We start from the raw sequence: 27669 nt of genomic DNA, 5'->3' as shown, positions 1-27669 counted from the left end.
ATGCTACAATAGGATAGCCTACTCCAACACTTTTAAACTTTTCAACGCGCGGCCTCACTGGGAATGCAGTCATGATAACCACATGCTCAGCTCTATTAATGATTTGCCGATTTTGTTTAAAGGTTAAAGTGTACAATATTTAACAGTTGCTAATTATGCATAGTTGACCATATAAAATATTTCATCTAACTTCTTACAAGTTCTTATAAGTTCTTACCCGATCTGTCAATGAGTTTGTTGTTGCCAACTAGGTGACGCACATCTGCTCCATGGCCAAGAGGTCAAAGACCTGTTTGTTTTATAAAAATCACCCAAATTCAAGTCCAACGCAGTCTCTCCGTCTGTCTGTGCCAGTCAGTCACACTCAAGGGCCACACCGGAGCCAGGAGCTGAAGATGATGCAGCGAGCTTTGTTTCGCCGGGGCGCGCTGCTGGCGCAACAGGCGGCTCTGGACAGCTCTCTACCCCCAAACAACGCGCCTCTACTACCGCGCCTCATGTCCTCCGTGACCATCCCCCCGCCGGCGTGCATGCTCCGGCCCCTCGAGGCGCCTTTCCGCTACCTCTTCGGGCCGGGACCGTCCAACGTGCCTCCACGCGTTTTAGCCGCCGGGGGCAGGCCGATTATTGGTCATATGCACCCAGAAATGTACGAGGTAAATGTTTTAGCCAGGTTTACGCATAGTTTGATGATGGATGGATTCATTGATGTAAATTGTTATTTTTGCTGCTGTGAATTGCATCAGAATCAGAATCAGAATCAGAATCAGAAGACTTTATTGCCATGACATGTAAACATGTTAGGAATTTGGTTTGGGACAGTGGAGCACGGTTTACAGCAGGACAGGTGCAAGACAGGACAAGACAGTGCAAACCAACATCATAGTGCAAGAGTCATAATTAATATAAATATAAAGTGCAGAGATCAAGTGTTCAAGTGTTCATATCCATGCGTTTGTATAGGCTTTTCAGACTTTTCAGACTGATTTATCCAGTGATTACCCTACATTGTGTCTAAAAAATATAGACAATATTATTTCCCATTCAGCACAAACATCACAAACAACCTTTTGTGGGTAATTGAATACAAAGTAGCATTATGGGGCAAGATCATTCTAACCCTACAAAAGTAGTTTATAGGTTTAGATGAGAAGAATCATGTTTTATCGATTTCACTGAACTGTTTTATTGATGTCAATATGTTTACGTGTTGATTGTAGATTATGAACGACATCAAGAAAGGGATCCAGTACGCGTTTCAGACAGAGAATAACATGACGATATCGATGAGCGGCTCCGGACACGCGGCGATGGAGTGCGCCGTCTTCAACACGGTGGAGCCCGGGGAGCGCGTGCTCGTGGCCATCAACGGCATCTGGGGAGAGCGCGTGGCAGAGATCGCGGAGAGAATGGGTAGGTTTTTACGCACGATATTACGCAACCCTGCCAATTTTCACACAATAGAACAAGCGGTTGTACATTTTTTTTTCACAATATTTGTATTATCATTTATATATACCAACATCCAAGACGAGACAACAAAAGACAAAAAAAGAGAAACATACAATAACAAAATTCACAAACATAGACACACACAACTTGCATCAATTTTGGATTGCATGAAAAAAACAATACAAAAACAAACCTTTCCTCCACTTTGTATAAAGTATTCTATCCTACATGTTCTTCATGTATGGTTCCCACAGCTTGTCAAAGTCTTTCCGCTTGCCTTTAATAATGTAGGTTAATTCCAGACCAATACATTCTAAGAGCCCCCTCTTCCACATTCTCAATGAGCAGTTGTACATTGATATAATATGATGGGAAAAGGTTTGACAAATGGTTATTTACTATTATATACAGTACATGTATATATATGCTCACGGAGCACTTTATTAGCAACTCATACCGTTGCTCTCAAAACAGCCTCAATTCTTCATGGCATTGATTCCACAAGATACTGGAAATCAGTGCCTGCAGATATTTCAGGTGTACTTTCAAGCTGTGAATCTCCCATTCTTCCACATCCCAAAGATGTTCTATTAGATTCAGGCCCGGTGACTGAGAAGGCCACTGAAGAATACTGAACTCATAGTCATGTTCATGAAACCAGTTTGAGACGACTTTTGCTTTGTGACATGGTGCGTTATCACGCTGGAAGTAGTCATTAGAAGATGGGTACATTGGGGCCATGAAGGGATGCACATGGTCAGCAAGAATTCTCAAATAGGCTTTGGCATTCAAGATATGATTGATGGGTATTAACATGCCCAAAGCGTGCCAAGAAAACATTCCCCACACCATTACACCACCTGAATGAATGAGAAGGTGTTTGTAATAAATGTTTGGTGAGTGTATATAATGATCACCATGTCCGTTGCAGGTGCCAAAGTTCACAGAATGGTTAAGACACCGGGTCAATATTTCACGAATGGAGAGATTGAACAGGTAATGTTTATGTATTACAATAGACATACCGTCATATTAAATACAGGTCTCACTATCTTAGCCTCTACTAGCCATGAAACATTATATCAACATTGTGAGCGTATCCAAATGTGTGTAACTGACCATCCCATGTCTGTCTGTAGGCTCTGGCTAAACACAAGCCTGTGTTGTTCTTCCTTACACATGGAGAGTCCTCAGCTGGCCTCTGCCACCCAATGGACGGTATTGGAGATTTATGCCTTAAGTGAGACACCTCTTTCTCTCAAACCTTCCAGTGAATGTATCATATAATGTCTATATCTCTCAGCGAAGACTCAAGGTGAAACAGTATGATAATGATGGCAATGAAATCTACTGTATATTGTCTCTCTCTCTCTCTCTCTCTCTCTCTCTCTCTCTGTTTCTCCCTCTTCAGACACAACTGCCTGTTCCTTGTGGACACAGTTGCATCTCTGGGCGCAGCACCTATTTTCATGGACAAGCAGAGTAAGAAAACATTTACGCTTTCAAACTTCTATTTCTTTATTGTGTTCAAGTGTCCATGTGTGTCTGTGGTGTCCACGTGCGTGCATGTGTGCGTATGTGTGTGTAACCTCAACAAGTCCTAAAAAACTTGTCATGCTGTTCTTATTGTCTTTGTAGAAATTGACATTCTGTACACTGGCTCTCAGAAGGCTTTGAACGCACCTCCTGGTACAGCGCCCATCTCCTTCAATGAAAGAGCATGGTGAGGAGTAGGACTGTGTGTGTGTGTGTGTGTGTGTGTGTGTGTGTGTGTGCGTGCGTGCGTGCGTGCGTGTGTGTGTGTGTGTGCGTGCGTGTGCGTGCGTGCGTGCGTCAGAGAGAGAGAGAGAGAGAGAGAGAGAGAGAGAGAGAGAGAGAGAGAAAGCGAGAGAGAGATAACAATTATACAGTATATACTAAATACTTATATATTCTATGGAATGTATGAAGTGTGGACTCTCACCCCTCAATTCCTTTTGAAACCCCACACAGCCACAAGATGTTCAACAGGAAAGTGAAACCAGTCTCCTACCTCTTAGACATGAGCCACTTGTCCAATTACTGGGGATGTGACGGCCAACCAGCCAGAGTGTAAGTCTTAAGAATGCTGTGCTGTATCGTGAGCTTAGAATTCTAAGGTTCTAAGGGCAGTTTAGGGCAGTTCAGAGATATTGAGCGTCAAAGTTTTCACATTCCATTATGTCTTGTGAGATGGAACCTTTGTATTTTATGAATTACTAACTCAAAAATGTCAACATTTTAAAAAATAACACCACACAGGCATTAATAAACACCTAATGGATCAGATTATGTAAAAAACAAAATGTTGGCAAAAATGGAGAACCTTATAATTCTAACGTCACGGTGTGTTAAGTTAGCTATGAAAGATCATAGGAGTAGATGTCAGGGTTGTGGTCAATTCCACTTCAATTCAGTCGAGTCAGGAAGTGGTTAAGAATAATTCAATTTAGTTTAGTTTAGAATTCAAAAATGGAAATACTTTTGTATACAAAGCTTCCTTTTTTCAGTTTATTCAGAAATAATTAAACATAAATGCATAATTTCTGAATTTACTGAATTGAAATTCAACTGACCCAACCCCTGGTAGATTATCAACAGCTCATTGTGGCTTTGGTTGCAGGTATCACCACACTGGGCCAGTGTCTGGTTTCTTTGCTCTCAGGGAGAGCCTTGCCATCCTTGCTGAGAAGGTAAGGTGATGGTAAGGTGCGGTCCACCATGCTCATGTTTATTTAGAAATAGTACTATTATATAGCTTGTACCTGTGGCAATGCTGCATTTTCTGTCTTAGTTAAATGATATTTCAGTTTACCAATAAGACCCTCCTCCTCCCCCCAGGGGCTTGAAGAGTCCTGGAGGCACCACAAGGAGGTGGCTGCATACCTCTACAAGGGTCTGGAGGATCTAGGACTTAAGTTGTTCATTCAGGACAAGGTGAGACTTGGCAGTCAATCAATGCTTTTCATTAGATGGACCACTTTGAAACATATCGTCCAATTTTGTGTGTGGTTGGTGCAATGCCATTTTTATGAATTTGATAGAAACGCTGGTACCAATGCTGTGTGTGTGTGTGTGTGTGTGTGTGTGTGTGTTATATGTTTGTCCAGGACCTGAGGCTCCCCTCAGTCACCACCATTGCCATTCCTGAGGGCTACAACTGGAGGGAGATACTGACCTACATGATGAAACACCACCAGATGGAGATGACTGGGGGCCTGGGGCCCTCTATTGGCATGGTAAGTGACGTGGAGGTGGCCCTTCTAACCTGGACATGCAAGTTAAAGTTACATCTCAGTTTTAAAGGTCCTGCTGACTCCTGTTAGGAGGGAAAACACCAGCCATGGCTACTTAGTATTTCGTGACGTTAGAATTATAAGGTTCTAGCCAGTGATGGAGCCAGTGATGGAGAATACTTCACTGAGAGGGCCCACATGGGAGATTCAACTAGTGAATAATTGCATGTGTCACAAAATGTTTGCTTTTCCCTCAGGTGATACGCATTGGTCTGATGGGATACAACTGCCAAAAGTCAAATGTTGACATGGCACTCGTTGCCTTGGCAGATGCTCTCAAGAATTGCAAAAAGAGCAAGGCATGAGGAAGCCTTGGAGCTTTATACAATTTTCCTCCTTAAAAGGAGGATGGAGGATACTGGAGGAAACTGTCTGGAAGGAATGGACAAGGGCATCAAGCTGTAAATGTTAGATCGGTCGGTGCTTGTGAGCACAGAGATTTTAAACTGGATGTTTAAAATAAAAGTGATTTTTAACTTAAATGTTGAAAGAGAAAATAAAATGTGTACAATAATGTGTGCGGTTTGTCAAATGTGGCCATGTTTCCCATGAATATTCTGTAATCACAAAAAAATCACATAAAAGAAAAAAAATGCACATATAACAAAGATAAGCTCTGGATAAGGCCACTGATCAATAGGCTATATACTGGTATAGATAATTGGATATATAATATAATTACCCTGGATAGGATAGCCCAATGTAGGCCTACCAACTACCACATCGCAGTGGACAAGCCTGTTCATTTCATTTCATTTATTTCATTTATTTATTTATTTATGCACATGAGATTGTCATACATGTCATACATTGTTATGTGTCCTATACAATTAATTAATTTCCCCATGGGCAAAAAAGGAAAGAAGAAGAAACATCTTATAATTACCTGCCCCCTATTCATCATCAACAAAAATTACACTTGATGGTCGGCGCACAACCAGAATTTGCACAAAATAATTTATATATTACAAAAATTAACAATGAAACCTACCAAGACCAACAAAGAAACGAACAATGAGCAAATGAACAATAAAAAAGAAAGAAAGAAAGAAAAAGATCTCACTTAGTATTATTTTTCTTCATATTGATAATCACTACATTTCTTATTTTTGTATATATCTTATGTTCAGCATCTCAGACGGAGTTGGATCAAAACAACATTTCCCAACATTCAACAGGGGGCGTCACATGGCCGTCAAACAGAATTGTCGCAGTGTAGATTTGAACTCACTGGTCCCACATTCACTGCTGCACTACAGAACGGGTTTATTTGAAACACAATGAAATATGATATTATTATTAATAATTTAAGCTGAATATCAATGGCGTGCCCTTTTCACCATTCAGGTAAGACATTTTCATTTTAAATTCCGACGGAGACCGTCTATAAGACCTTCCTTGACCCTGTCTCTACAATGTCGCAAGTGACCGAGGCGAAAACACACGTATGCCCTTGTGGATGCATTCTGATTCTTGATTTTATGACAAAGCCCTTCATTGATCGATGCTTGTGCGCAAGTTGATATGTCTAAAACGTGTCGTGTCAGAGTGAACGATGCGATGCACAGGTTTCACTCTGGATTTGCACAAAAAATAGATACTGAAAACAGAAAAACACACCGCCGCACTCTGAATTATGAATGAATGAATGAATGAATGAATGGTCTTTATTGTCATTGACATAGTACAGGTACCAAACAACGAAATTTGGGAGGGGGGGCTCCCCTGGTGCTAAGAAAGGGAAAAAAAAGAAGGGAAAGGAGCTGGTTTACATAAATAAAGGCTATGTACACTATCCACTATACTATACTATACAAATAAAACACTGTGCTGTACTCTATGCTATGCTATACCTATTCTAACATTTCCTATTCTCTGCAACCTTATGTACCCTAGGGTTGTCATATTGCACATAGTGTTATTGCACATTCATTTTAAAGTGTCGCAGTTTGCAGGCTTGAAATGTACACATTTGTGCCTCAGCACTACACCTGATTTCAATCCAGCAGCTGCCATCAATCCGTCCAGACTGTCCAGGGCCCAGAACCTAGGTCTTTGCTGTGTTCAGGGCCTGAATGGCCCTGGGGTAGAAGCTGAGCTTCAGTCTGTTTGTCCTTGCGAACATGGTCCTGAACCGCCTGTTCGAGGGCAGCCGAGCAAAGTGTTCGTACCCAGGGTGGGATGGGTCTCTGGAGATCTTGGAGGCCTTCCTGAGGCAGTGTGTGTTGTACAGCTCTTCCGGAGAGGGGAGGGGGGCGCCGGTGATCTTCTGGGCCGTTCTCACGACTCTCTGTAGCGCATTCCTCTCTGCGGCTGTGCAGCTGGAGAACCAGTTGCAGATGCAGTAGGTGAGGATGCTCTCCACTGCGCAGCAGTAGAAGGCCACCAGCATCTCCTGTCCGATGTGGTCTTTCCTGAGGACTCTCAGGAAGAAGAGCCGCTGTTGTGTCTTCTTGATGATGGCTGCTGTGTTGTTCTTCCAGGACAGGTCATCCTGTATGTGCACCCCCAGGAATCGGAGGGTTGAGACTCTCTCCACGCTCCCTCCGTCGATGAGCAGGGGCTGGACCTCAGATTTTTTCCTCCTGAAGTCCACGATGATTTCCTGGGTCTTTGACTGGTTCAGCAGCAGGTTGTTAACCTTGCACAGCTTGCTCAGCTGCTCTACCTCATCCCTGTACGCCGCCTCGTCCCCCCCCGAGATGCAGCCCACCACGGTGGTGTCGTCTGCAAACTTTACGATGGAGTTGCTGGGGTGGACGGGGGTGAAGTCGTAGGTGTAGAGGTTGTAGAGGATGGGGCTTAGCACGCAGCCCTGGGGGGACCCAGTGCTGAGTCTGAGGGCTGTGGAGGTGTGGGAGCCCACCCGCACCCTCTGGGGGCGGTCGGACAGGAAGTCCTTGATCCATGCACATATAGAGTGTGATAGTCCCAGGTCTAGTAGTTTGGTCACTAGCCTGTCTGGAAGGATGGTGTTGAAGGCAGAGCTGAAGTCCACAAAGAGCAGTCTCGCGTAGCTGTTTCCCCTCTCCAGGTGGGATAGAGTGGAGTGGAGAGTCGTCGCGATGGCGTCCTCTGTGGACCTGTGGGCTCTGTAGGCGAACTGGTATGGATCCAGGTTGGGCGGGAGGCGTGTGACTATGTGGGCCCGGACTAGTTTCTCGAAGCACTTCATGATGATTGGTGTGAGTGCCACCGGGCGGTAGTCGTTTAGGCAGCTCACCGTGCTTTTCTTCGGGACTGGGATGATAGTTGAGGTTTTCAGGCAGGGTGGGATGGTGGCCTGGGACAGGGACTGGTTGAAGATGTTGGTGAAAACCCCGGCCAGCTGGTCGGCGCAGTCCCTCAGCACCCGTCCCAGGACGCCATCCGGCCCTGAGGCTTTCCTGGGGTCCACCGCCTTCAGCACGCGTCTCACTTCATGCTCTGTGAGGGTGAGGCTGCTGAGAGCTGGAGAGAGTGGTGTTTGTGTTGTGGTTACCTCCGTTCGCCCCTCGTCGAACCGGGCGTAGAAGGAGTTCAGCTTTTCCGCCAGCAGGGGGTCGTCCTCCGCGGCTGTGAGCCTGTTGGCTCTGAAGTTTGTCATGTGCTGAACCCCCTGCCACACCCGCCTGGAGTCGTTGCTCAGGAAGCATTCCTCAATCTTCTCTCTGTGGTCTGCCTTGGCCTCCCGGATGCCGCGCTTTAGGTTAGCCCTGGTGGTGCTGTACAGCAGTGTGCCCTTCCCTGCGAAGGCGTTGTCCCTCTCCTTGATCAGTTTTTGGACCTTACCAGTCATCCATGGCTTCGTGTTGGGGTAGACCCGGACCCGTTTGTCCACGGTGGCTGAGTTGGTGCAGTTCACTATGTGGTTCAGAACCGACGACGTGAACTGTTCCAGGTCCTCATGCTCATATTCCTGCCATGAGGTGTCATTCAGGCAGATCTGCAGTGGAGCGGACCCTGCTGGCCAGGTTCTGACAGTCTTAGTGGTGATGGGAGCACTTTTCCTCATGGGAGTGTAGGCTGGGATCAGGAGGATTGACACATGGTCAGACATGCCTAGATGAGCTAGCGGTCTAGCCTTGTAAGCAAGCTTGATGTTGGTGTATACCTTATCCAGTGTTTTTTCTCCTCTTGTTGCACATTTAACATGCTGATAGAACTTCGGTAGTACTACCTTCAGGTCAGCATGATTGAAATCTCCCGCGATGATGTGTACGGCTTGAGGGTCCACGCTCAGTCCACTACTGATGACGTCATATAGCCGCGCCAATGCTAAGCTACCAACCGCGTTAGGCGGAATGTAAACACATGTAATGTACACTGCGTTGAATTCCCTCGGGAGGTATGTGGGTCGGCATTTAACAGTCAAGTATTCCAGGTCTGGGGAGCAGTGGCTACTTACAGTTTTTGTGTTTAAGCACCAGCTGTCCTTCGTAGATATAATGAGGCCGCCTCCGCGCGTCTTCTCACTAAGCAGCGTCCTGTCCGCCCGGTGTAAAGTCCTTCCTTCCAAACCGACCGCAGAGTCCAAGATGGTGTCATTTAGCCAGGTCTCCGTGAGAATAATCACAATTAAAACCTGCTTCAAGATATCGGACCTGTTTGTTGTCTTGCGGACAGTTGAAATTAAGTCAAAAATAGTCATCAGAATAGATATTTGGGGTCAGGGTTAGGGTTCCCCTAAAGTCCCATATCAAAATATGAGCCCTGCGCAAGACTCTCTTATTTTGATGAGGGGAAGGTGCACTTGGCAAGGGCCGGCACATGGAATATACCATAGATGTATAAGAATATACCATAGATGTATAAGAATATACCATAGATGTATAAGAATATACCATAGATGTATAAGAAAACTGGTAAACATTTCCTCTGGTAAGTATGTATCTTCTCAGTCTGTCATTTTGTATAGGGTGGTGACAAAACTTCATATGAAATAAGGATTTCAAACATTAATTTTGCATAGGTTTATTTTATAGAGAACAAAGAAATCTGATGATATTGACTCCTAAATCTACAGACTTATGGGTGCTTTTTTTGCACATGTATATTCTTGTAGAGGTCTGAATGTGTAGATATGAATGTGCAGCTGTACACTACAGATTGAATGTTGGACAGCACACCGGTATGTTCTTATTTAGCCTATTGATGCGGTATAGTTGCGAAAAAATAACCTGACACTTGACCTGATATTTTCTCAGGGCAGTGAACGGATTTTTTTTTCTTCCAGTTAGTGTTTTTAGACACACAGGTGTCTATAATCATGATATAACCTAATGGGTGGCAACGATCAATTACAGACATTTTGGTACACAATTCAAATTAGCGTATTATGTTATTTTATCATATGTGACATGATTTTGAGTTGTATATGGATCACAATAGTTACATCATCAGGTTGCAGAGAAATAGGAAATGTTAGAATAGGTATAGCATAGCATAGAGTACAGCACAGTGTTTTATCTGTACAGTATAGTATAGTGGATAGTGTACATAGCCTTTATTTATGTAAACCAGCTCCTTTCCCTTCTTGTTTTTTTTGTTTTTTTGTTTCCTAGCACCAGGGGAGCCACCCCTCCCAAATTTCGTTGTTTGGTACCTGTACTATAGCAATGACAATAAAGACCATTCATTCATTCATTCATTCAGCCTCATGTTATCAATATCCTTTGTGCCTTTCTATGACACATCCTGTGGGGCGGCTGTGGCGCAGGAGGTAGAGTCGCCGTCTAATGATCACAAGGTTGGCAGATCAGTGGTTCGAGCCCTGGCTGGCCACATGTCGAAGTGTCCTTGGGCAAGACACTGAACCCCAAAATTGCTCCCAGTGAGCGGGCCGGCGCCTTGCATGGCACCTTGCCGCCATTGGTGTGTGAATGTGTGTGTGAATGGGTGAATGAGAGGCCGTTGTAAAGCGCTTTGGAGCAGCAAAAAAGGCGCTATATAAGTGCAGTCCATTTACATCCTGGATCTTGTGTTTTCCCACAGCTGAGCTGAACCCTTCTCTCCTGGCGCTGGACTGGCTGCTTGGGTCCTGGGAGTCAGATGAGCCTGGGGAGGGCTCTTTTCCTTCCATACAACCTTTCCGCTTCACAGAGACACTGCACTTCTCCCATGTGGGCCAACCCGTCATCAACTTCATGTGAGTTTTGATGGCTGACTGACTGAGCCCTAGAAACTAGCTGATATTATCGCTGAAAATCACATCACTTCAAGTTGTCAAGGAGGTTGACTAGTCAAAGTTTGTTATGCCATGATATCACTATTTGAATTGTTTATTTTGGGGGTATAAAGAGGAAACAGTAGCACAATTAAGTTTAACACATAAAAAAACACTTGTCTTTGAATGAATGAATGAATGAATGAATGAATGAATGAATGAATGAATGGTCTTTATTGTCATTGCTATAGTACAGGTACCAAACAACGAAATTTAGGAGGGGTGGCTCCCCCTGGTGTTAGGAAAGAAAAAAAACGTTTAAAAAAACACAAGAAGGGAAGGAGCTGGTTTACATAAATAAAGGCTATGTACACTATCCACTATACTATACTGTACAGATAGACGACTAGGGTTGTCATATTGCACATAGTGTTATTGCACATTCAAAATTGCACAAAATTGTCTTTGTCCTCAGGTTTAATGCGTTCCATGCTGAGAGTAAGAAACCACTGCACAGGGAGTGTGGTTTTATCAGAATGCAACCAGGGGCCAACAGAGTGGCGTTCATCATAGCGCAAAACTCAGGTACAGCCTGGAATAGTTTTACTCCTGAACAGACATCAGACCTTCTATACAAATTGATACAAACATATGGTACTGTATACATCCTGTGTGCACTGCTATGCAGGGCTGGTGGAGATAGAGGAAGGGGAGCTTACTGGGCAGATGTTGACCTTACAGACCCATGCCTTGGCCAGAACCTCCTTTGCCAAAGAGCCCCATGTCCAGCAGGTGAGACAATTAAGCAATATCACATGAGAGGGAGTGTGCGGCCTCGTACCTACGAGCAAATCACAGCCGTGCTGATATTCAGTATAACAGCACGACCTCAAGTGTGATATTGCTTTTATACAACAGTTCTACAGCGCGATTTATTACTTAACAGTAATAAGTGACAACAGATTATGTTTTTTATTTGTTTGTTTATTTAATCATTTATTTTGGCTCCGTCAAGAAATAATTGTTCCGCAACTGAACTAGTAACCTGAACAAAAACATCTGCAGGCTAGCTAACGGTCATTTCGGAGTGATACATATAGTTAAAAGTCCCAGTGCTGTTATACTGTATATCAGCACTCATGGAATGCCTCTTGTCCAATCAAATGACTTGGTCGGAACTAACTGTTGTATAATGACCCTTTAACTTGACATACACCTGTTGTTGTTGTTGTAGCTGATGATTTTAGGTTTGTGTGGGTTATTATTCTGGTGTTCAACTGCCTGGTGCAAAACAGTCTAAAATACATTAAGAATAGATTATGTATCTCTCTCTCCCTCCCTCAGATCTCCAGAACGTTCCTGCTCAGACCAGACGGAAAGCTGGAGCAGACGGTTTCCATGGCGATGGAGGGCCAACCACTGACGCAGCATTTGCACATCACTTACTGCCGCTCCTCTTGACCACCAGAGGGTACTGGGATAGATATAGGCTACAAGGCTCTTACCAGTGGAGCAATAGTATGCACATGCATGAAAAGTGTTGATGGTTAGCTACCATACTCTAGTTCAAAAGGCGTTTAAACTCTTTTTTTTTCTAAAGAAAAGTCTGATCATTACATCAGATCCCGATAATATGTGGACCAAAGCCTTAGAACGTGACACATATGTTAGATTAATTTGACCTTTCTTGGTCCTTCCCATTTGAGTGTTCTGTAAAAGCTCTTAATGTTGCTGCCTGTTACGAACCCAGCTCATTGGGGAAAAGGGAAGCAACATAAACCAGATGAGAACCACAGGGAATTTGTCTTTTATTAACAAACCAAAAACGGTAAAACACAAGAGGCAAACACAAACTATGGCCGTACAATCAAAGTAACAAATATAACAAAAAGAGAGCTCCTAAAATGTGAGCTCTAACTGCTATCTGAGTTTAAGTAAAAACCAAAACAAAAATGTATTTGCTATCTAATTCAGCAGTTAGAACCAGAATACATTCAAAAGCACTCATACTCAAGTAACATTTGCATCAAGTTGTTCATGTTGAAACAAAGATTCTTCTGACTTAATTCTTAATTCGTCTGACTTTTTAATTTCATGCAATATATGTCCAAACCATCGTTTTTTTGGTTCCGGTTCAGCTTTTGTAGCATCTCCATTCACTTCATCAGACTTGCGCTTTTGACTGTAAGGGAGAGAGAGAAGTTTACTCTAGAGCAGAAAACACAAGAGCCTGAAATATCAAGAGAACAATCCTGAGAAGGCAACAATACTCACACTTTTGATAAGATAGTAGGCTGTTTTCCAGAGTTTCTTGTGACCCTGGAACTGGCAGTAGATTCTGGAGGAAAAATACAATGAACAATATGGCATAGCATGAATGAATGAATGGACTTTATTGTCATTGCTACAGTACAGGTACCAAACAACGAAATTTAGGAGGGGTGGCTCCCCTGGTGTTAGGAATGGGGAAAAAAAAATCACAAGAAGGGAAGGAGCTGGTTTACATAAATAAAGGCTATGTACACAATCCACTGTACTATACTGTACAGATAGACGACTAGGGTTGTCATATTGCACAATAGTATTGTTTCACGTTATTTAAAGTGCATTATGGCATAGCAACTAAATTCAGGAGTCTGTATGCCTCTAAGACACTTTCACTCAAACTCACTCTTGGGCGCAGAGTCAGCTTTGCTCTTCTGACCACCCTTTCCTTTTGAAGCAGAGGGCGACTTCATAACATCAGTCTCCTCCTGGGTGTCCATGGTTCCCTCTCCTTCATCCTCATCCTTGTGGGAGCCATTTTCCACAAAGCCATTTGTTTTTCCATTCTTCTTCTCACCGTCTACATGCGAACCATTTTCCACACACAGCCCTCGTCCCAACAAGGCCTTCATCTTGGCCTTCACCAAGGCCTTCACCTCAGAGAGGTAGCCCTCCTGAGAGAAACACATCAAAGTGAATGACGGGGCAGTGTGGACTGGGAGGATTCACAGGAACCCATTCACTTACCTCTGAGAGCTTTGAACTCTTCATCTTTTCCACTAGGCTGCTAAGTTGGTCCTGACCATCTGCATGCAGGAAGTCCTGCACCAACCTGACCTTCTCTTTAGCGCGCTCCTAAAATATAGCAGATTAAAGGCATGTTTTTGTAAAAGACTAATAGCATTCAACACTGTCATGTGTACAAGGCAATTGTATCATTATTGACTGTATGACATTCAGTGAAGTGTTAGTGCATTTCAGGGTGCTCTTACTCACCTCATATGAGAAACCATCGTCATCCTTCTCCAACACCTGCAGTCTGAGAGCAAAAGTAGATGTGTAAAACAAATGTCTATCAAATGTTCTATCTCCGTTTAGAATGATAAGGTTCTATCTCCGTTTAGAATGATAAGGTTCTATCTCCGTTTAGAATGATAAGGTTCTATCTCCGTTTAGAATGATAAGGTTCTATCTCCGTTTAGAATGATAAGGTTCTATCTCCGTTTAGAATGATAAGGTTCTATCTGCGTTTAGAATGATAAGGTTCTATCTCCGTTTAGAATGATAAGGTTCTATCTCCGTTTAGAATGATAAGGTTCTATCTCCGTTTAGAATGATAAGGTCTATCTCCGTTTAGAATGATAAGGTTCTATCTCCGTTTAGAATGATAAGGTTCTATCTGCGTTTAGAATGATAAGGTTCTATCTCCGTTTAGAATGATAAGGTTCTATCTCCGTTTAGAATGATAAGGTTCTATCTATCTCCGTTTAGAGCAGTTCAGAGATATTGAGCGTCAACGTTTTTACATTCCATTATGTTTTGTGAGATGGAACCTTTGTATTTTATTAATTACTAACTCAAAAATGTCAACATTTAAAAAAATAACACCACACAGGCATTAATAAACACCTAATGGATCATTAGAACCAAACAGAGTAGAAAAACACTTTAGGTGTCCTTTCCAACTAAGTTAGGGATGCCCATTCATTTGGTGATACTTTTGAGATCGCCAGAATTCAAGAAAATGCATTTAGGTCAAGGTCTATGTAAAGATTTACCTCAGAAAATTTCATTTTATTTATGAATTCCCTCCACATCTGAAAATAAACCTTATGGTATGTACTAACTATGGTAGAAATGTCATGCTTTCTTCAAAAAGTGCACAATTCCTCATAATATGATATGAGAGCTAAGCCGCTGTACTAAAAGTGTCTAATTGAACGCAGTGTGTTGCTAATGCTAAGCTAACCTAGCCGAGGAAACATATTATGACAGTGTTGAAACGCTAGCCTCTGTTTTAGCAGAGTGTACCACCATACCTTTTATTGTTATCTTCCGGCAGAGACAAGGAGGTCTTCTTGGCTGACATTTCAAGTTTAAAACGGTTAAATCGGTTAAAATCTAAAAGAAAGCTGGATTTAAAAGCTCAATAAAAACAATATGGTAAAAGCACGTCTGTCTCTCTCTCTGTCTCTCTCTGTCTCTCACGGCTCTCTGAACAACCGTCTATAAATACGGTGAAGGCGCGAGGGCCGTGTTTTCCCGCGGAAACCCAGTGGACATTCTGGGTTGTACCAAGTGAGTTCAAGTATAGGTGAAAAGCTTGTGGGATGTGGCAGCATATTTCGTTATTAAATTGTATAAATTACACGGTTTTTAAAAAAAGAAAATGTATCCTACGCATGATAAAAATAAAAAAAACATGATTATATGTTGCCATGTTTTATTCAACCTAGGTCAATTGAAACATTTACATTGTCGTCCCCCTTTTTGCTCCTAACTTGGTTTAGCCTCAATGGAACACAGACAAGGAGGGAACTCGTATCGATACAATCCACGAATAATAATAATTGTTTACTGTCTGGTCTGGTCGGCATAGTTTAATTCAAAACTAACTGATTAGCGTATATCAAAAAAAAAATGTATAGATCAACGAGTTGTTTGATATCACATCAAAACCTATCCGCTTGTTAAGTCGTGACGTATTTCCGGGGCCAACGTTGGCTGAGGCGCTGTCTTCGAGATGCCGAAATAATAATAATAATTAATTATATTTATATAGCGCTTTTCCGAGGCTCAAATACCCTGACAATATGGAGAAAACGGTAAAGTGCTGTGTCCCTTGTTGTATGAATAGATCCGAGTCTAAAAAACGATTAAACTGTCATTCTACCGCTGTAGTTCACAGGTACTCCGGTGCGGAGAATTTCTGATTTGGACTCGGAAATGGCTAAACGTCACTTTTGACGTCAGACTTAACAAGCACGTGGGGGGGGGGGGGGGGTTGTTTATGTACTGGCTACAATGTATCAGAATCCTCCTAGCAATAGTCCATACGATATGTTAATGTTAATGTTAATTTTATTTATTATACATAATTAACATTAACATTAACATTATGTTCAGGGGTGCACATAACTTTTTGGGGCCAGTGCTCAGAGGAGCACCTAGGGATGCTGCTTGGTGCTCCCCGAGCTCACGAGTCACGACCCGTCCCACAGGATGGATAAAAAAGGGATACATGGATAACTTATATTAGCAAAACGACATTTATTCAAAAATAAGATGAACGAACAAATGATTGTGTGCAAAACAAAAGAAACAAATGAAAAATCAAATGACTGCTCTTTAAGCATGAAAGTCTGTCAGACTCCTTTAAACACAATGAAATCAACTGACATCTCTTTAAGCACTAACTGAATGTCTGTTCTTTAAATACAATGAAATCAACTGATATCTCTTTAAGCACTGCTCTGTTCTGTAAACACTGAAATCAACTTTCAACAAAAAGTTACAGCCTAAGCATTTACTTATGCTACAAGCTTAATCATCATCATCACTGCTCTCTTGACTGTTGTTAATACTGTCCTCAATTTCAACCATGGTAGAGGATGTTGTAGGCTATCACTTTAAATAGCTCATTATTTTGATTGTGCAACAAAGTCTTTTTTTTTTTCTTCTAATATAATTCCCAACCATATTCCCTGGGTCAGGGGTCGAGGTGCGATAATGAAGCTGTAAAACAAACGTCTGAACGTTTGAAAGCTTCAGAGAAAAGAAACGTGAAGTGCCTTGGTGTTGTTTTTCCTTTTAGCGACGAGTCGTTCGGGACTGAATTTTCACGTGTCGGCGTGATAACCGTGCGATGCGCGATACGCGGAATGAAAGTACAAGTTACGATACTTTCCGAATGTTTTCGTGAGGGGAGTCGCCGTGGTCGTCGTCGGTGGGTACATTGTGGTCATGAAAGGATATGGTATTGGTATTAACGGGCAGTCAGCAGTTAGCAGTAGGAGTTTTGAGGAAGTCAATTCCTCTCCCAGCGCTTCCAGCTGTTGGTGCGCAAGAGCGCGTTCATGCCGCTGATCCTCCGCGCAACATGCATTTTGGCGACGCATGCGCACTGGCGCACCAGTTATGTGCACCCCTGATTATGTTGCACCAGAGAGGTTGCACTCTCTATTAGCTAATAATTATGATCATCACCTTCTTTACATTACATCTCACTGTCATCAACCTCATTCATTTGCAGTCATATTATTAGCAATATTTGTTCTCACAACTGAGTCAACATTATAAGACACTTTTATACCTACCTTCACCTATAAAGTCTAAGGTCACTGTGCAGTATGGATGATCAGTACAGGACACAGACAAAGTAGACGTTTGCGAATGCTTCTGTTACTATACTTCACTACATCGCTGTGTAATGCTGCATATAGCCATGATGACATATAATACATCATTTAATTGCAATGTTCTTCCATCTGTCTGTAAAAGTGCTTGTTCAAAGTGCAGTGCGAGTCAAATACAAAAATAGTTCTGTTTTGCGTTGCTGTTTAAAAGTGCAATGCAAGTAAGTGTTTTGTAAATTCTGATGATCAAGACCAATATGATGGGATTATTGTGAACACTTACACATGCAGATATAAAGTTACGTAATGTACTAATGAAAAACAACTGATACAACATATTGACAGGCACTTTCACGTCAGCACTAGGAACTATTTCACTTCAACAGGAGGTGGCACTGTTTCATTAAAGTTGATGTTAGAACCGTTAAGGCGCTTGATGCATAAACGTAGCCTATAATTAGAGCTTGATAGTGTATCAGCTCTGCTTTGTTCGTGTGTTTGCAAGCGTGTTATAATATGATGCACGAGTTACCAGCTGTCTCAAATGAGGTGTTCTAAGCTATATACACACACAAGTGCACAAACTTGATTTTCCATGCCGTTGTGTTACCTCCCTAGAGGCTGGATGTTGGTGAACCCTGTGGGTCATTGGAATTGAATGTAAATGACAGTAAAGGCACATGGAATAAGTGAAGTGGTGTTAATGATAAGTTACGTTTATTTTTGCATTTAAAAAAAAGGTCATTCATACAGATGTACTACAACAGACATACTGTCAAGACAAACCGAATCAATCATCACCACTATTTTAATAGTAATATAGTAATTTTAATAATAGAGTTAAATATAAAAATACCCAACCTAAATTGAGACAATGATTATGCCCTTGGTGTGAACAATTGTACAGATTCATGGGTACCACAACAACATAGGGCCAAACACCTGGAGATAGTCCAACCCATGACAGGAGTCATGACCAAACAAGATGATTACCAAAACAAAGAGCATATCAGTGTTCACAAAGCATACATATGGCTTTGTTCCCTTAGATGGCATCTTCTCTCTCAGATGTATGAGAACACCTGCCAGAGTATACTCACTGGAAAAAGTGATACAGAGGGCAACATTAAAAACAATAAAAAAATAAAATAGAACTGCATATTTTGTGTGTTTGTGTTTCTGTTGTACTGTGTTTTAACTGAAGCAATGTGTACATGACAATGATTGGGGTACCGATAACCGATTTTCGAAAATTCGAAAATGCTTAAATTGGACTTGAGTAACTTTTGAGGGGTCAAACTAGGCATTTTTCATGAAATGTAAGTACTGGAAGTATTACTAGGCCTGGTACTTAATGGGACTTAGTCTGTGGACACTAGAGTCTAAGCTCCAGGGCAGGGAGGCTGGTAGGTAGAGTGGCTGAGTAAGAGGCTCTGAGACTGGGCCTAGTGTTGTAGGACATGTGTTGTAGTACTGGTCCTGCCAGTACTACTAGTAACTAAAAAAGTTTTTAGGATACCAGGGATGCATTCTTCTGGAAGTCGCGGATGGCAGTCCTTATCAGTGGGGGGGTGCTTAAGTGTGGGGGCCCGGGACCGCCTGGTGCACGTGGTAGGGTGTGGAGGAACCAGGGGGTGTTATGGAGGAAAGGAGTCCGATGATGAGGCACTTAGACCGGGCACTATAGGGTAGGTCATAGGCCCTGGAGGTCAGAGCTCCAGAGGAGGGTTGAATGGTAGACAGCTAGGCCCAGTGATGTCACTCCTAATCGGACTGGCAGTGTATCACATAGGCTCTGGAGGTCAGAGCTCCAGAGGAGGGTTGAATGGTAGACAGCTAGGCCCAGTGAGGTCACTCCTAATCGGACTGGCAGTGTATCACATACGCTCTGGAGGTCAGAGCTCCAGAGGAGGGTTGAATGGTAGACAGCTAGGCCCAGTGAGGTCACTCCTAATCGGACTGGCAGTGTATCACATAGGCTCTGGAGGTCAGAGCTCCAGAAGACGGGTGACTGGTACACAGCTAGGCCCAGTGATGGCTCTCCTAATCGGACTGGCAGTGTATCACATAGAGCCTGGATGTCAGAGCTCCAGAAAAGGGGTGACTGGTAGACATCTAGGCCCAGTGAGGTCACTCCTAATCGGACTGGCAGTGTATCACATAGCCTGGAGGTCAGAGCTCCAGAAGAGGGGTGACTGGTAGACAGCTAGGCCCAGTGAGGTTACTCCTAATCGGACTGATAGTGTATGACATAGGCCCTGGAGGTCAGAGCACCAGAAGAGGGGTGACTGGTAGACAGCTAGGCCCAGTGAGGGCTCTCCTACTCGGCCTGGTAGTGCAGGACCTGAGGCCCTGGAGCTCATGTGACCTCCAGCATAGGGCCACAGGCCTAGTCACAGCACCCGTGGAAGGTGTGTTGTCTCTGGGCTGTGTGTCTAGCTGAACACCTCTGGTAGTCCTTGGTACATCTCATGTTGGTACATCTCTTCCACAATGGGAGGTGAGAGTGAAGCTATTCAGCTTCACTTTCATCTCCCTTTTTTTAGGCCTCCATAACAGGTAAGTTACTGCCCAGCAGAGTGTCTCTCTAAAATAAAGGGCGTGGCAGTTTCTCTACCAGGAAGTGGTCTTGGTGACAAATAAATGCTTGCAATCAACTCAGAATCATGAAAAATGCCTAGTTTGACCCCTCAAAAGTTACTCAAGTCCAATTTAAGCATTTTCGAATTTTCAAAAATCGGTTATCGGTACCCCAACTTTGAGCATTTTTTAATGAGGTTTCCCACAGAAGTTGAATTTCAACCTTTTAGTACATGTTATTACACACCTTTAGAAACACATTGGTGAAGAACATTTTTGGTAACGATTTACTTCGCAGATTTTCATATGTTTCCCTTACTACAAGCTATAATTATAGGCTACGTTTATGCGCCTTACGGTTCTAACATCAACTTTAATTAAACAGTGCCACCTCCTGGTGAAGTGAAATAGTTCCTAGTGCTGACGTGAAAGTGCCTGTCAATATGTTGTATCAGTTGTTTTTCATTAGTACATTACGTAACTTTATGTAACTTTATATCTGCATGTGTAAGTGTTCACAATAATCCCATCATATTGGTCTTGATTATCAGACTTTACAAAACACTTACTTGCATTGCACTTTTAAACAGCAACGCAAAACAGAAACTATTTTTGTATTTGACTCGCACTGCACTTTGAACAAGCAATTTTACAGACAGATGGAAGAACATTGCAATTAAATGATGTATTATATGTCATGGCTATATGCAGCATTACACAGCGATGTAGTGAAGTATAGGGACAGAAGCATTCGAAAACGTCTCCTTTGTCTATTTGTCCTGTACTGATGATCCATACTGCACAGTGACCTTAGACTTTATAGGTGAAGCCAGGTAGGTATACAAGTGTCTTATAATGTTGACTCAGTTGTGAGAACAAATATTGCCTGCAAATAATGACTGCAAATGAATGAGGTGATGTCACTATAGAGCTGCTGTACCATGACCTGACCAGCAGATGTCACTATAGAGCTGCTGTACCATGACCTGACCAGCAGATAGCAGTATGGAGCATAAACAAACCCCCCCACACACACACATGTACGTCAGTCACGTTCATAGGTTTTGATGTGATATCAAACAACTCGTTGATCTATTTTTTAAAATATACGCTAATCAGTTAGTTTTGAATTAAACTATGCCGACCAGAGCAGTCAGTAAACAATTATTATTCGTGGATTGTATCGATACGAGTTCCCTCCTTGTCTGTGTTCCATTGAGGCTAACCCAAGTTGGGAGCAAAAGGGGGACGACAATGTAAATGTTTCAATTGACCTAGGTTGATAACATGTATAAAACATGGCAACATATAAACATGATCATGCGTAAGATACATTTTCTTAAAAAAAAAAAAAACGTGTAATTTATACAATTTAATAACGAAATATGCTGCCACATCCCACAAGCTTTTCACCTATACTTGAACTCACTTGGTACAACCCAGAATGTCACACGGGTTTCCGCGGGAAAACACGGCCCGCGCGCCTTCACCGTATTTAGCGGTTGTTCAGAGAGCCGTGAGAGACAGAGAGAGACAGACGTGCTTTTACCATACTGTTTTTATTGAGCTTTTAAATCCAGCTTTCTTTTAGATTTTAACCGATTTAACCGTTTTAAACTTGAAATGTCAGCCAAGAAGACCTCCTTGTCTCTGCCGGAAGATAACAATAAAAGGTATGGTGGTACACTCTGCTAAAACAGAGGCTAGCGTTTCAACACTGTCATAATATGTTTCCTCGGCTAGGTTAGCTTAGCATTAGCAACACACTGCGTTCAATTAGACACGTTTAGTACAGCGGCGTAGCTCTCATATTATGAGGAATTGTGCACTTTTTGAAGAAAGCATGACATTTCTACCATAGTTAGTACATACCATAAGGTTTATTTTCAGATGTGGAGGGAATTCATAAATAAAATGAAATTTTCTGAGGTAAATCTTTACATAGACCTTGACCTAAATGCATTTTCTTGAATTCTGGCGATCTCAAAAGTATCACCAAATGAATGGGCATCCCTAACTTTGTTGGAAAGGACACCTAAAGTGTTTTTCTACTCTGTTTGGTTCTAATGATCCATTAGGTGTTTATTAATGCCTGTGTGGTGTTATTTTTTTTAAATGTTGACATTTTTGAGTTTTTAATAGTAATTAATAATAATGGATGTCATTTTAAGATAGACATTTGTTTTACACATCTACTTTTGCTCTCAGACTGCAGGTGTTGGAGAAGGATGACGATGGTTTCTCATATGAGGTGAGTAAGAGCACCCTGAAATGCACTAACACTTCACTGAATGTCATACAGTCAATAATGATACAATTGCCTTGTACACATGACAGTGTTGAATGCTATTAGTCTTTTTCAAAAACATGCCTTTAATCTGCTATATTTTAGGAGCCCGTTAAAGAGAAGGTCAGGTTGGTGCAGATGCAGGACCTTAGCAGCCTAAAGAAAAAAATTGCGCTTTTGGATATACAGTACCATACTTCATGCATGCGATTGTCACGTATATTGCATGAAATTAAAAGTGAGAAGAATTAAGAATTAAGTCAGAAGAATCTTTGTTTCAACATGAACAACTTGATGCAAATGTTACTTGAGTATGAGTGCTTTTGAATGTATTCTGGTTCTAACTGCTGAATTAGATAGCAAATACATTTTTGTTTTTGTTTTTACTTAAACTCAGATAGCAGTTAGAGCTCACATTTTAGGAGCTCTCTTTTTGTTATATTTGTTACTTTGATTGTACGGACATAGTTTGTGTTTGCCTCTTGTGTTTTACCGTTTTTGGTTTGTTAATAAAAGACAAATGTAAGTTCCCTGTGGTTCTCATCTGGTTTATGTTGCTTCCCTTTTCCCCAATGAGCTGGGTTCGTAACAGGCAGCAACATTAAGAGCTTTTACAGAACACTCAAATGGGAAGGACCAAGAAAGGTCAAATTAATCTAACATATGTGTCACGTTCTAATGCTTTGGTCCACATATTATCTGGATCTGATGTAATGATCAGACTTTTCTTTAGAAAAATGTGAATACATTTCTGCACTGTTGAAAATCAATGACACATCGCTAGTCAACTAACACAGCTTGTTTAGTGAGCCTGCTAACAATGTAAAGTAGTGTTCTAGTTAACTAGGTAGCAGTGGGGGGGGATTACTCACCGAATCCGTTGCGTTGCAGTATTTTGGCTTGACTAGCGAGTGTTTGTGTTGTGATTCTCAACAACATTGAAACTTAGTTTGGTTGCCGATATGCAGACCAAAAGACTAGAACGTGTCACATATTGTAACAGGTTGATAGGCAGTCCAACACAAAGACAGCAGTGCAATGGCTGTTTACTGTCCAACACAAACCAAAGACAGCAGCACAGTATATTATCTCTGTAGTGAAATATCTTAGCTGAAAGCGTTTAAACGCCTTTTTAACTAGAGTATGGTAGCTAACCATCACAACTTTTCATGCATGTGCAGACTATTGCTCCACTGGTAAGAGCCTTGTAGCCTATATCTATCCCAGTACCCTCTGGTGGTCAAGAGGAGCGGCAGTAAGTGATGTGCAAATGCTGCGTCAGTGGTTGGCCCTCCATCGCCATGGAAACCGTCTGCTCCAGCTTTCCGTCTGGTCTGAGCAGGAACGTTCTGGAGATCTGAGGGAGGGAGAGAAAGATACATAATCTATTCTTAATGTATTTTAGACTGTTTTGCACCAGGCAGTTGAACACCAGAATAATAACCCACACAAACCTAAAATCATCAGCTACAACAACAACAACAGGTGTATGTCAAGTTAAAGGGTCATTATACAACAGTTAGTTCCGACCAAGTCATTTGATTGGACAAGAGGCATTCCATGAGTGCTGATATACAGTATAACAGCACTGGGACTTTTAACTATATGTATCACTCCGAAATGACCGTTAGCTAGCCTGCAGATGTTTTTGTTCAGGTTACTAGTTCAGTTGCGGAACAATTCTTTCTTGACGGAGCCAAAATAAATGATTAAATAAACAAACAAATAATAAACATAATCTGTTGTCACTTATTACTGTTAACTAATAAATCGCGCTGTAGAACTGTTGTATAAAAGCAATATCACACTTGAGGTCGTGCTGTTATACTGAATATCAGCACGGCTGTGATTTGCTCGTAGGTACGAGGCCGCACACTCCCTCTCATGTGATATTGCTTAATTGTCTCACCTGCTGGACATGGGGCTCTTTGGCAAAGGAGGTTCTGGCCAAGGCATGGGTCTGTAAGGTCAACATCTGCCCAGTAAGCTCCCCTTCCTCTATCTCCACCAGCCCTGCATAGCAGTGCACACAGGATGTATACAGTACCATATGTTTGTATCAATTTGTATAGAAGGTCTGATGTCTGTTCAGGAGTAAAACTATTCCAGGCTGTACCTGAGTTTTGCGCTATGATGAACGCCACTCTGTTGGCCCCTGGTTGCATTCTGATAAAACCACACTCCCTGTGTAGTGGTTTCTTACTCTCAGCATGGAACGCATTAAACCTGAGGACAAAGACAAGTGTTTTTTTATGTGTTAAACTTAATTGTGCTACTGTTTCCTCTTTATACCCCCAAAATAAACAATTCAAATAGTGATATCATGGCATAACAAACTTTGACTAGTCAACCTCCTTGACAACTTGAAGTGATGTGATTTTCAGCGATAATATCAGCTAGTTTCTAGGGCTCAGTCTGTCAGCCATCAAAACTCACATGAAGTTGATGACGGGTTGGCCCACATGGGAAAAGTGCAGTGTCTCTGTGAAGCGGAAAGGTTGTATGGAAGGAAAAGAGCCCTCCCCAGGCTCGTCTGACTCCCAGGACCCAAGCAGCCAGTCCAGGGCCAGGAGAGAAGGGTTCAGCTCAGCTGTGGGCAAAACACAAGATCCAGGATGTGTCATAGAAAGGCCCTTGCCAAGTGCACTTTCCCCTCATCAACATAAGAGTCTTGCGCAGGGCTCATATTTTGATATGGGACTTTAGGGGAAAGCGTGCGCTTGCGGTGTTGTGCCTAGTCTCACTCCCTTACGCTTAGCTTTGCGATGTGTTCGTCTTAACGTTTACAACCTAAGATATACGATCGCTTATTCTCTGTTGTAACTAAAAATTGTAAAATGGACTGACTTATAGCACCAAAGCGCTTTCTCATTTACCCTTTCACACACCAATGGCGGCAAGCTACCATGCAAGGCGCCGGCCCGCTCATTGGGAGCAATTTGACATGTGGCCAGCCGGGGTTCGAACAGCCAATCTGCCGACCTTGCGATCATTAGCCGCCTCTTCTGATCACCAAATGTCTGATCATCATTCTACCTCACTGCGCCACAGCCGCCCTAACTACAAGCATGTGCTTTCTAGGGTACCAAGAGGTTGTCATAATTATAATTATAATAATAATAATAATATTACTGTAAACTACGTATTTAAGTGCTCTCGTAGTTCATGATCGTTATTGTTATTATTAAATATTTTTTTTATGATTAATCGTTTTTTATTATTTTCAATTAACAGACAATGAACAAACATCCATCACACGTAACAGTTGACATTGAACAATAAATTAAAAAGACAAAAAATAGACAACAAAACATAAAGGTGATGTAGAGCAATGTTAATCTACAGCATTGTCTAACAATCATACTTATAGCAGTTTACTTTCACTTTTTACATTTGGGATATTGCTACTTATAATTAAATAAAATAAATAAAAATATTGCTATTTACATGAGCTGGAGTTGCCATTATTTCTCAATATATGAGTGATACTGCCCCCATTTCAAGCGATATTCCTCCACCTTATCTAGCAGCCTATATGATAATTGTTCTAGGGCTGCCAGCTGCCCAAGAGAAATGTGCCACAGAGACGGTGCTGGTGCTGATGAGGCCTTGCACTCTTTAACTAATAGTTTCCGTCCTAGCATTAACGCGGTCTGGATCCAATTGGCGAGTGGTGGAGTCACCTCACTTAATGCTGTGGGGTCACCCAAAATAAAAAGACTGGGGGTGAACGGAATGTCAAGGCCGACAATATTTAACAATTATTATTAAATATTAAATTATTATTAAATTATTATTATTAAATTATTATTATTATTATTATTATTAAATATAATATAAAACATAAATGGAATGGAATGGAATGGAATGGACTTTATTTGTCATTGCTACAGTACAGGTACCAAACAACGAAATTTAGGAGGGGTGGCTCCCCTGGTGTTTAGGAAAGGAAAAAGAAAACACATTTTAGAAAGAGCATAGATGCATAAAATCACAAGAAGGTAAGGAGCTGGTTTACATCAATAAAGGCTATGTACACAATCCACTGTACTATACTGCACAGATAGTCAACTAGGGTTGTCATATTGCACAAAAAGTATTTTTTCACATTATTTTAAAGTGTCACAGTTTGCAGGCTTGAAAATGTACATGTTTGTGCCTCAGCACTAGCTGCCATACAATCCGTCCGGACTGTCCTGGGCCCAGAACTTAGGCCTTTTCTGTGTTCAGGGCCTTGACGGCCCTGTGGTAGAAGCTGTTCTTCAGTCTGTTTGTCTTAGCGGCCGGGGTCCTGTACCTCCTGTTCGAGGGCAGCTTGACAAAGTGTTCGTGCCCAGGGTGGGTCGGGTCCTTGGAGATCTTGGAGGCCCTCCTGAGACAGCGTGTTTTGTACAGCTCCTCCAGAGAGGGGAGGGGGGCGCCGGTGTATACAGCAATAAATGTATTGCTGTAAAGTACTACGTATTTAAGTGCTCTCGTGGGTCATTATCGTGGATGTACATTGGTATCAAGGCAGTGAGGGGAGTGAGAATCTGCGAGGAGTGTGAATCCGTCACAACACCAGCCCGGCACCAAGAACACACCACCGCAACATCACAAAAACTCATCAAATATCTATTCTGATGACTATTTTTTGACTTAATTTCAACTTTCCACAAGACAACAAACAGGACAGATATCTTGAAGCAGGTTTTAATTCAGAGTGTGTCTCTAGAGTGAAACCTGTGCATCGAGCCTGCTTGACAACACAACACAGATGGTGCTTTTCCACTACAGGGCTAGCCCGGGTCGACCCAGGCTGGCCTGCTTCTTGAGAGAGACAGACACGAAGGCTGCGGCCGTAACATTGCCATTGTGTTACCTCCCTAGAGGCTGGATGTTGGTGAACCCTGTGGAAATGGCATTGGAATTGAATGTAAATAACAGTAAAGGCACATGGAATAAGTGAAATGGTGTTAATGATAGTTTCGTTTATTTTTGCATTAAAAAAAGGTCATTAATAATCATACAGATGTACTACAACAGACATACTGTCAAGACAAACCGAATCAATCATCACCACTATTTTAATAGTAATATAGTAATTTTAATAATAGAGTTAAATATAAAAATACCCAACCTAAATTGAGACAATTATTATGCCCTTGGTGCGAACAATTGTACAGATTCATGGGTACCACAACAACATAGGGCCAAACACCTGGAGATAGTCCAACCCATGACAGGAGTCATGATCAAACAAGATGATTACCAAAACAAAGAGCATATCAG

The 27669-nt window shown here is 42.1% G+C and overlaps 3 protein-coding genes across 3 annotated transcripts; 2 read left to right on the top strand and 1 right to left on the bottom strand.

Annotated features, from left to right (window-relative positions):
• The first annotated feature begins 338 nt into the window (after positions 1 to 338).
• Positions 339 to 5285, top strand: agxtb (alanine--glyoxylate and serine--pyruvate aminotransferase b). Its single transcript, XM_080542647.1, has 11 exons — positions 339 to 656; positions 1221 to 1413; positions 2384 to 2448; positions 2592 to 2692; positions 2864 to 2934; positions 3091 to 3175; positions 3445 to 3543; positions 4094 to 4163; positions 4312 to 4407; positions 4581 to 4709; positions 4964 to 5285. The coding sequence occupies exons 1-11, from the start codon at positions 396 to 398 to the stop codon at positions 5069 to 5071; spliced, it is 1278 nt and encodes a 425-aa protein (XP_080398773.1). The 5' UTR covers positions 339 to 395; the 3' UTR covers positions 5072 to 5285.
• Positions 5286 to 9594: 4309 nt separating this feature from the next.
• On the top strand, positions 9595 to 12546 carry LOC308168614 (peroxynitrite isomerase THAP4-like; the record flags this gene model as incomplete). The annotated part of the gene is made up of 5 exons (XM_080543214.1): positions 9595 to 9610; positions 10740 to 10893; positions 11387 to 11496; positions 11600 to 11703; positions 12256 to 12546. The coding sequence occupies 5 exons, from the start codon at positions 9595 to 9597 to the stop codon at positions 12370 to 12372; spliced, it is 501 nt and encodes a 166-aa protein (XP_080399340.1). The 3' UTR covers positions 12373 to 12546.
• An 11092-nt stretch (positions 12547 to 23638) lies between these two features.
• On the bottom strand, positions 23639 to 25270 carry LOC308168613 (peroxynitrite isomerase THAP4-like; the record flags this gene model as incomplete). The annotated part of the gene is made up of 5 exons (XM_080543213.1): positions 23639 to 23755; positions 24308 to 24411; positions 24515 to 24624; positions 24835 to 24988; positions 25246 to 25270. The coding sequence occupies 5 exons, from the start codon at positions 25268 to 25270 to the stop codon at positions 23639 to 23641; spliced, it is 510 nt and encodes a 169-aa protein (XP_080399339.1).
• Between the last annotated feature and the right edge of the window lie 2399 nt (positions 25271 to 27669).

The sequence above is a fragment of the Nansenia antarctica genome (genome assembly GCF_963989245.1).
Source record: "Nansenia antarctica genome assembly, chromosome: 12".
In the NCBI taxonomy this organism is placed as follows: domain Eukaryota; kingdom Metazoa; phylum Chordata; class Actinopteri; order Argentiniformes; family Microstomatidae; genus Nansenia; species Nansenia antarctica.
This window is presented reverse-complemented; position numbering and strand designations above follow the sequence as displayed.

Excerpts from the sequence above, each read along its gene's own strand:
- agxtb (XM_080542647.1), top strand. The coding sequence starts at position 396 with ATGATGCAGCGAGCTTTGTTTCGCCGGGGCGCGCTGCTGGCGCAACAG. Across the intron at positions 2,449-2,591 it reads CGAATGGAGAGATTGAACAG|GCTCTGGCTAAACACAAGCC; the intron begins GTAATGTTTATG and ends GTCTGTCTGTAG. Across the intron at positions 2,693-2,863 it reads ATTGGAGATTTATGCCTTAA|ACACAACTGCCTGTTCCTTG; the intron begins GTGAGACACCTC and ends CTCCCTCTTCAG.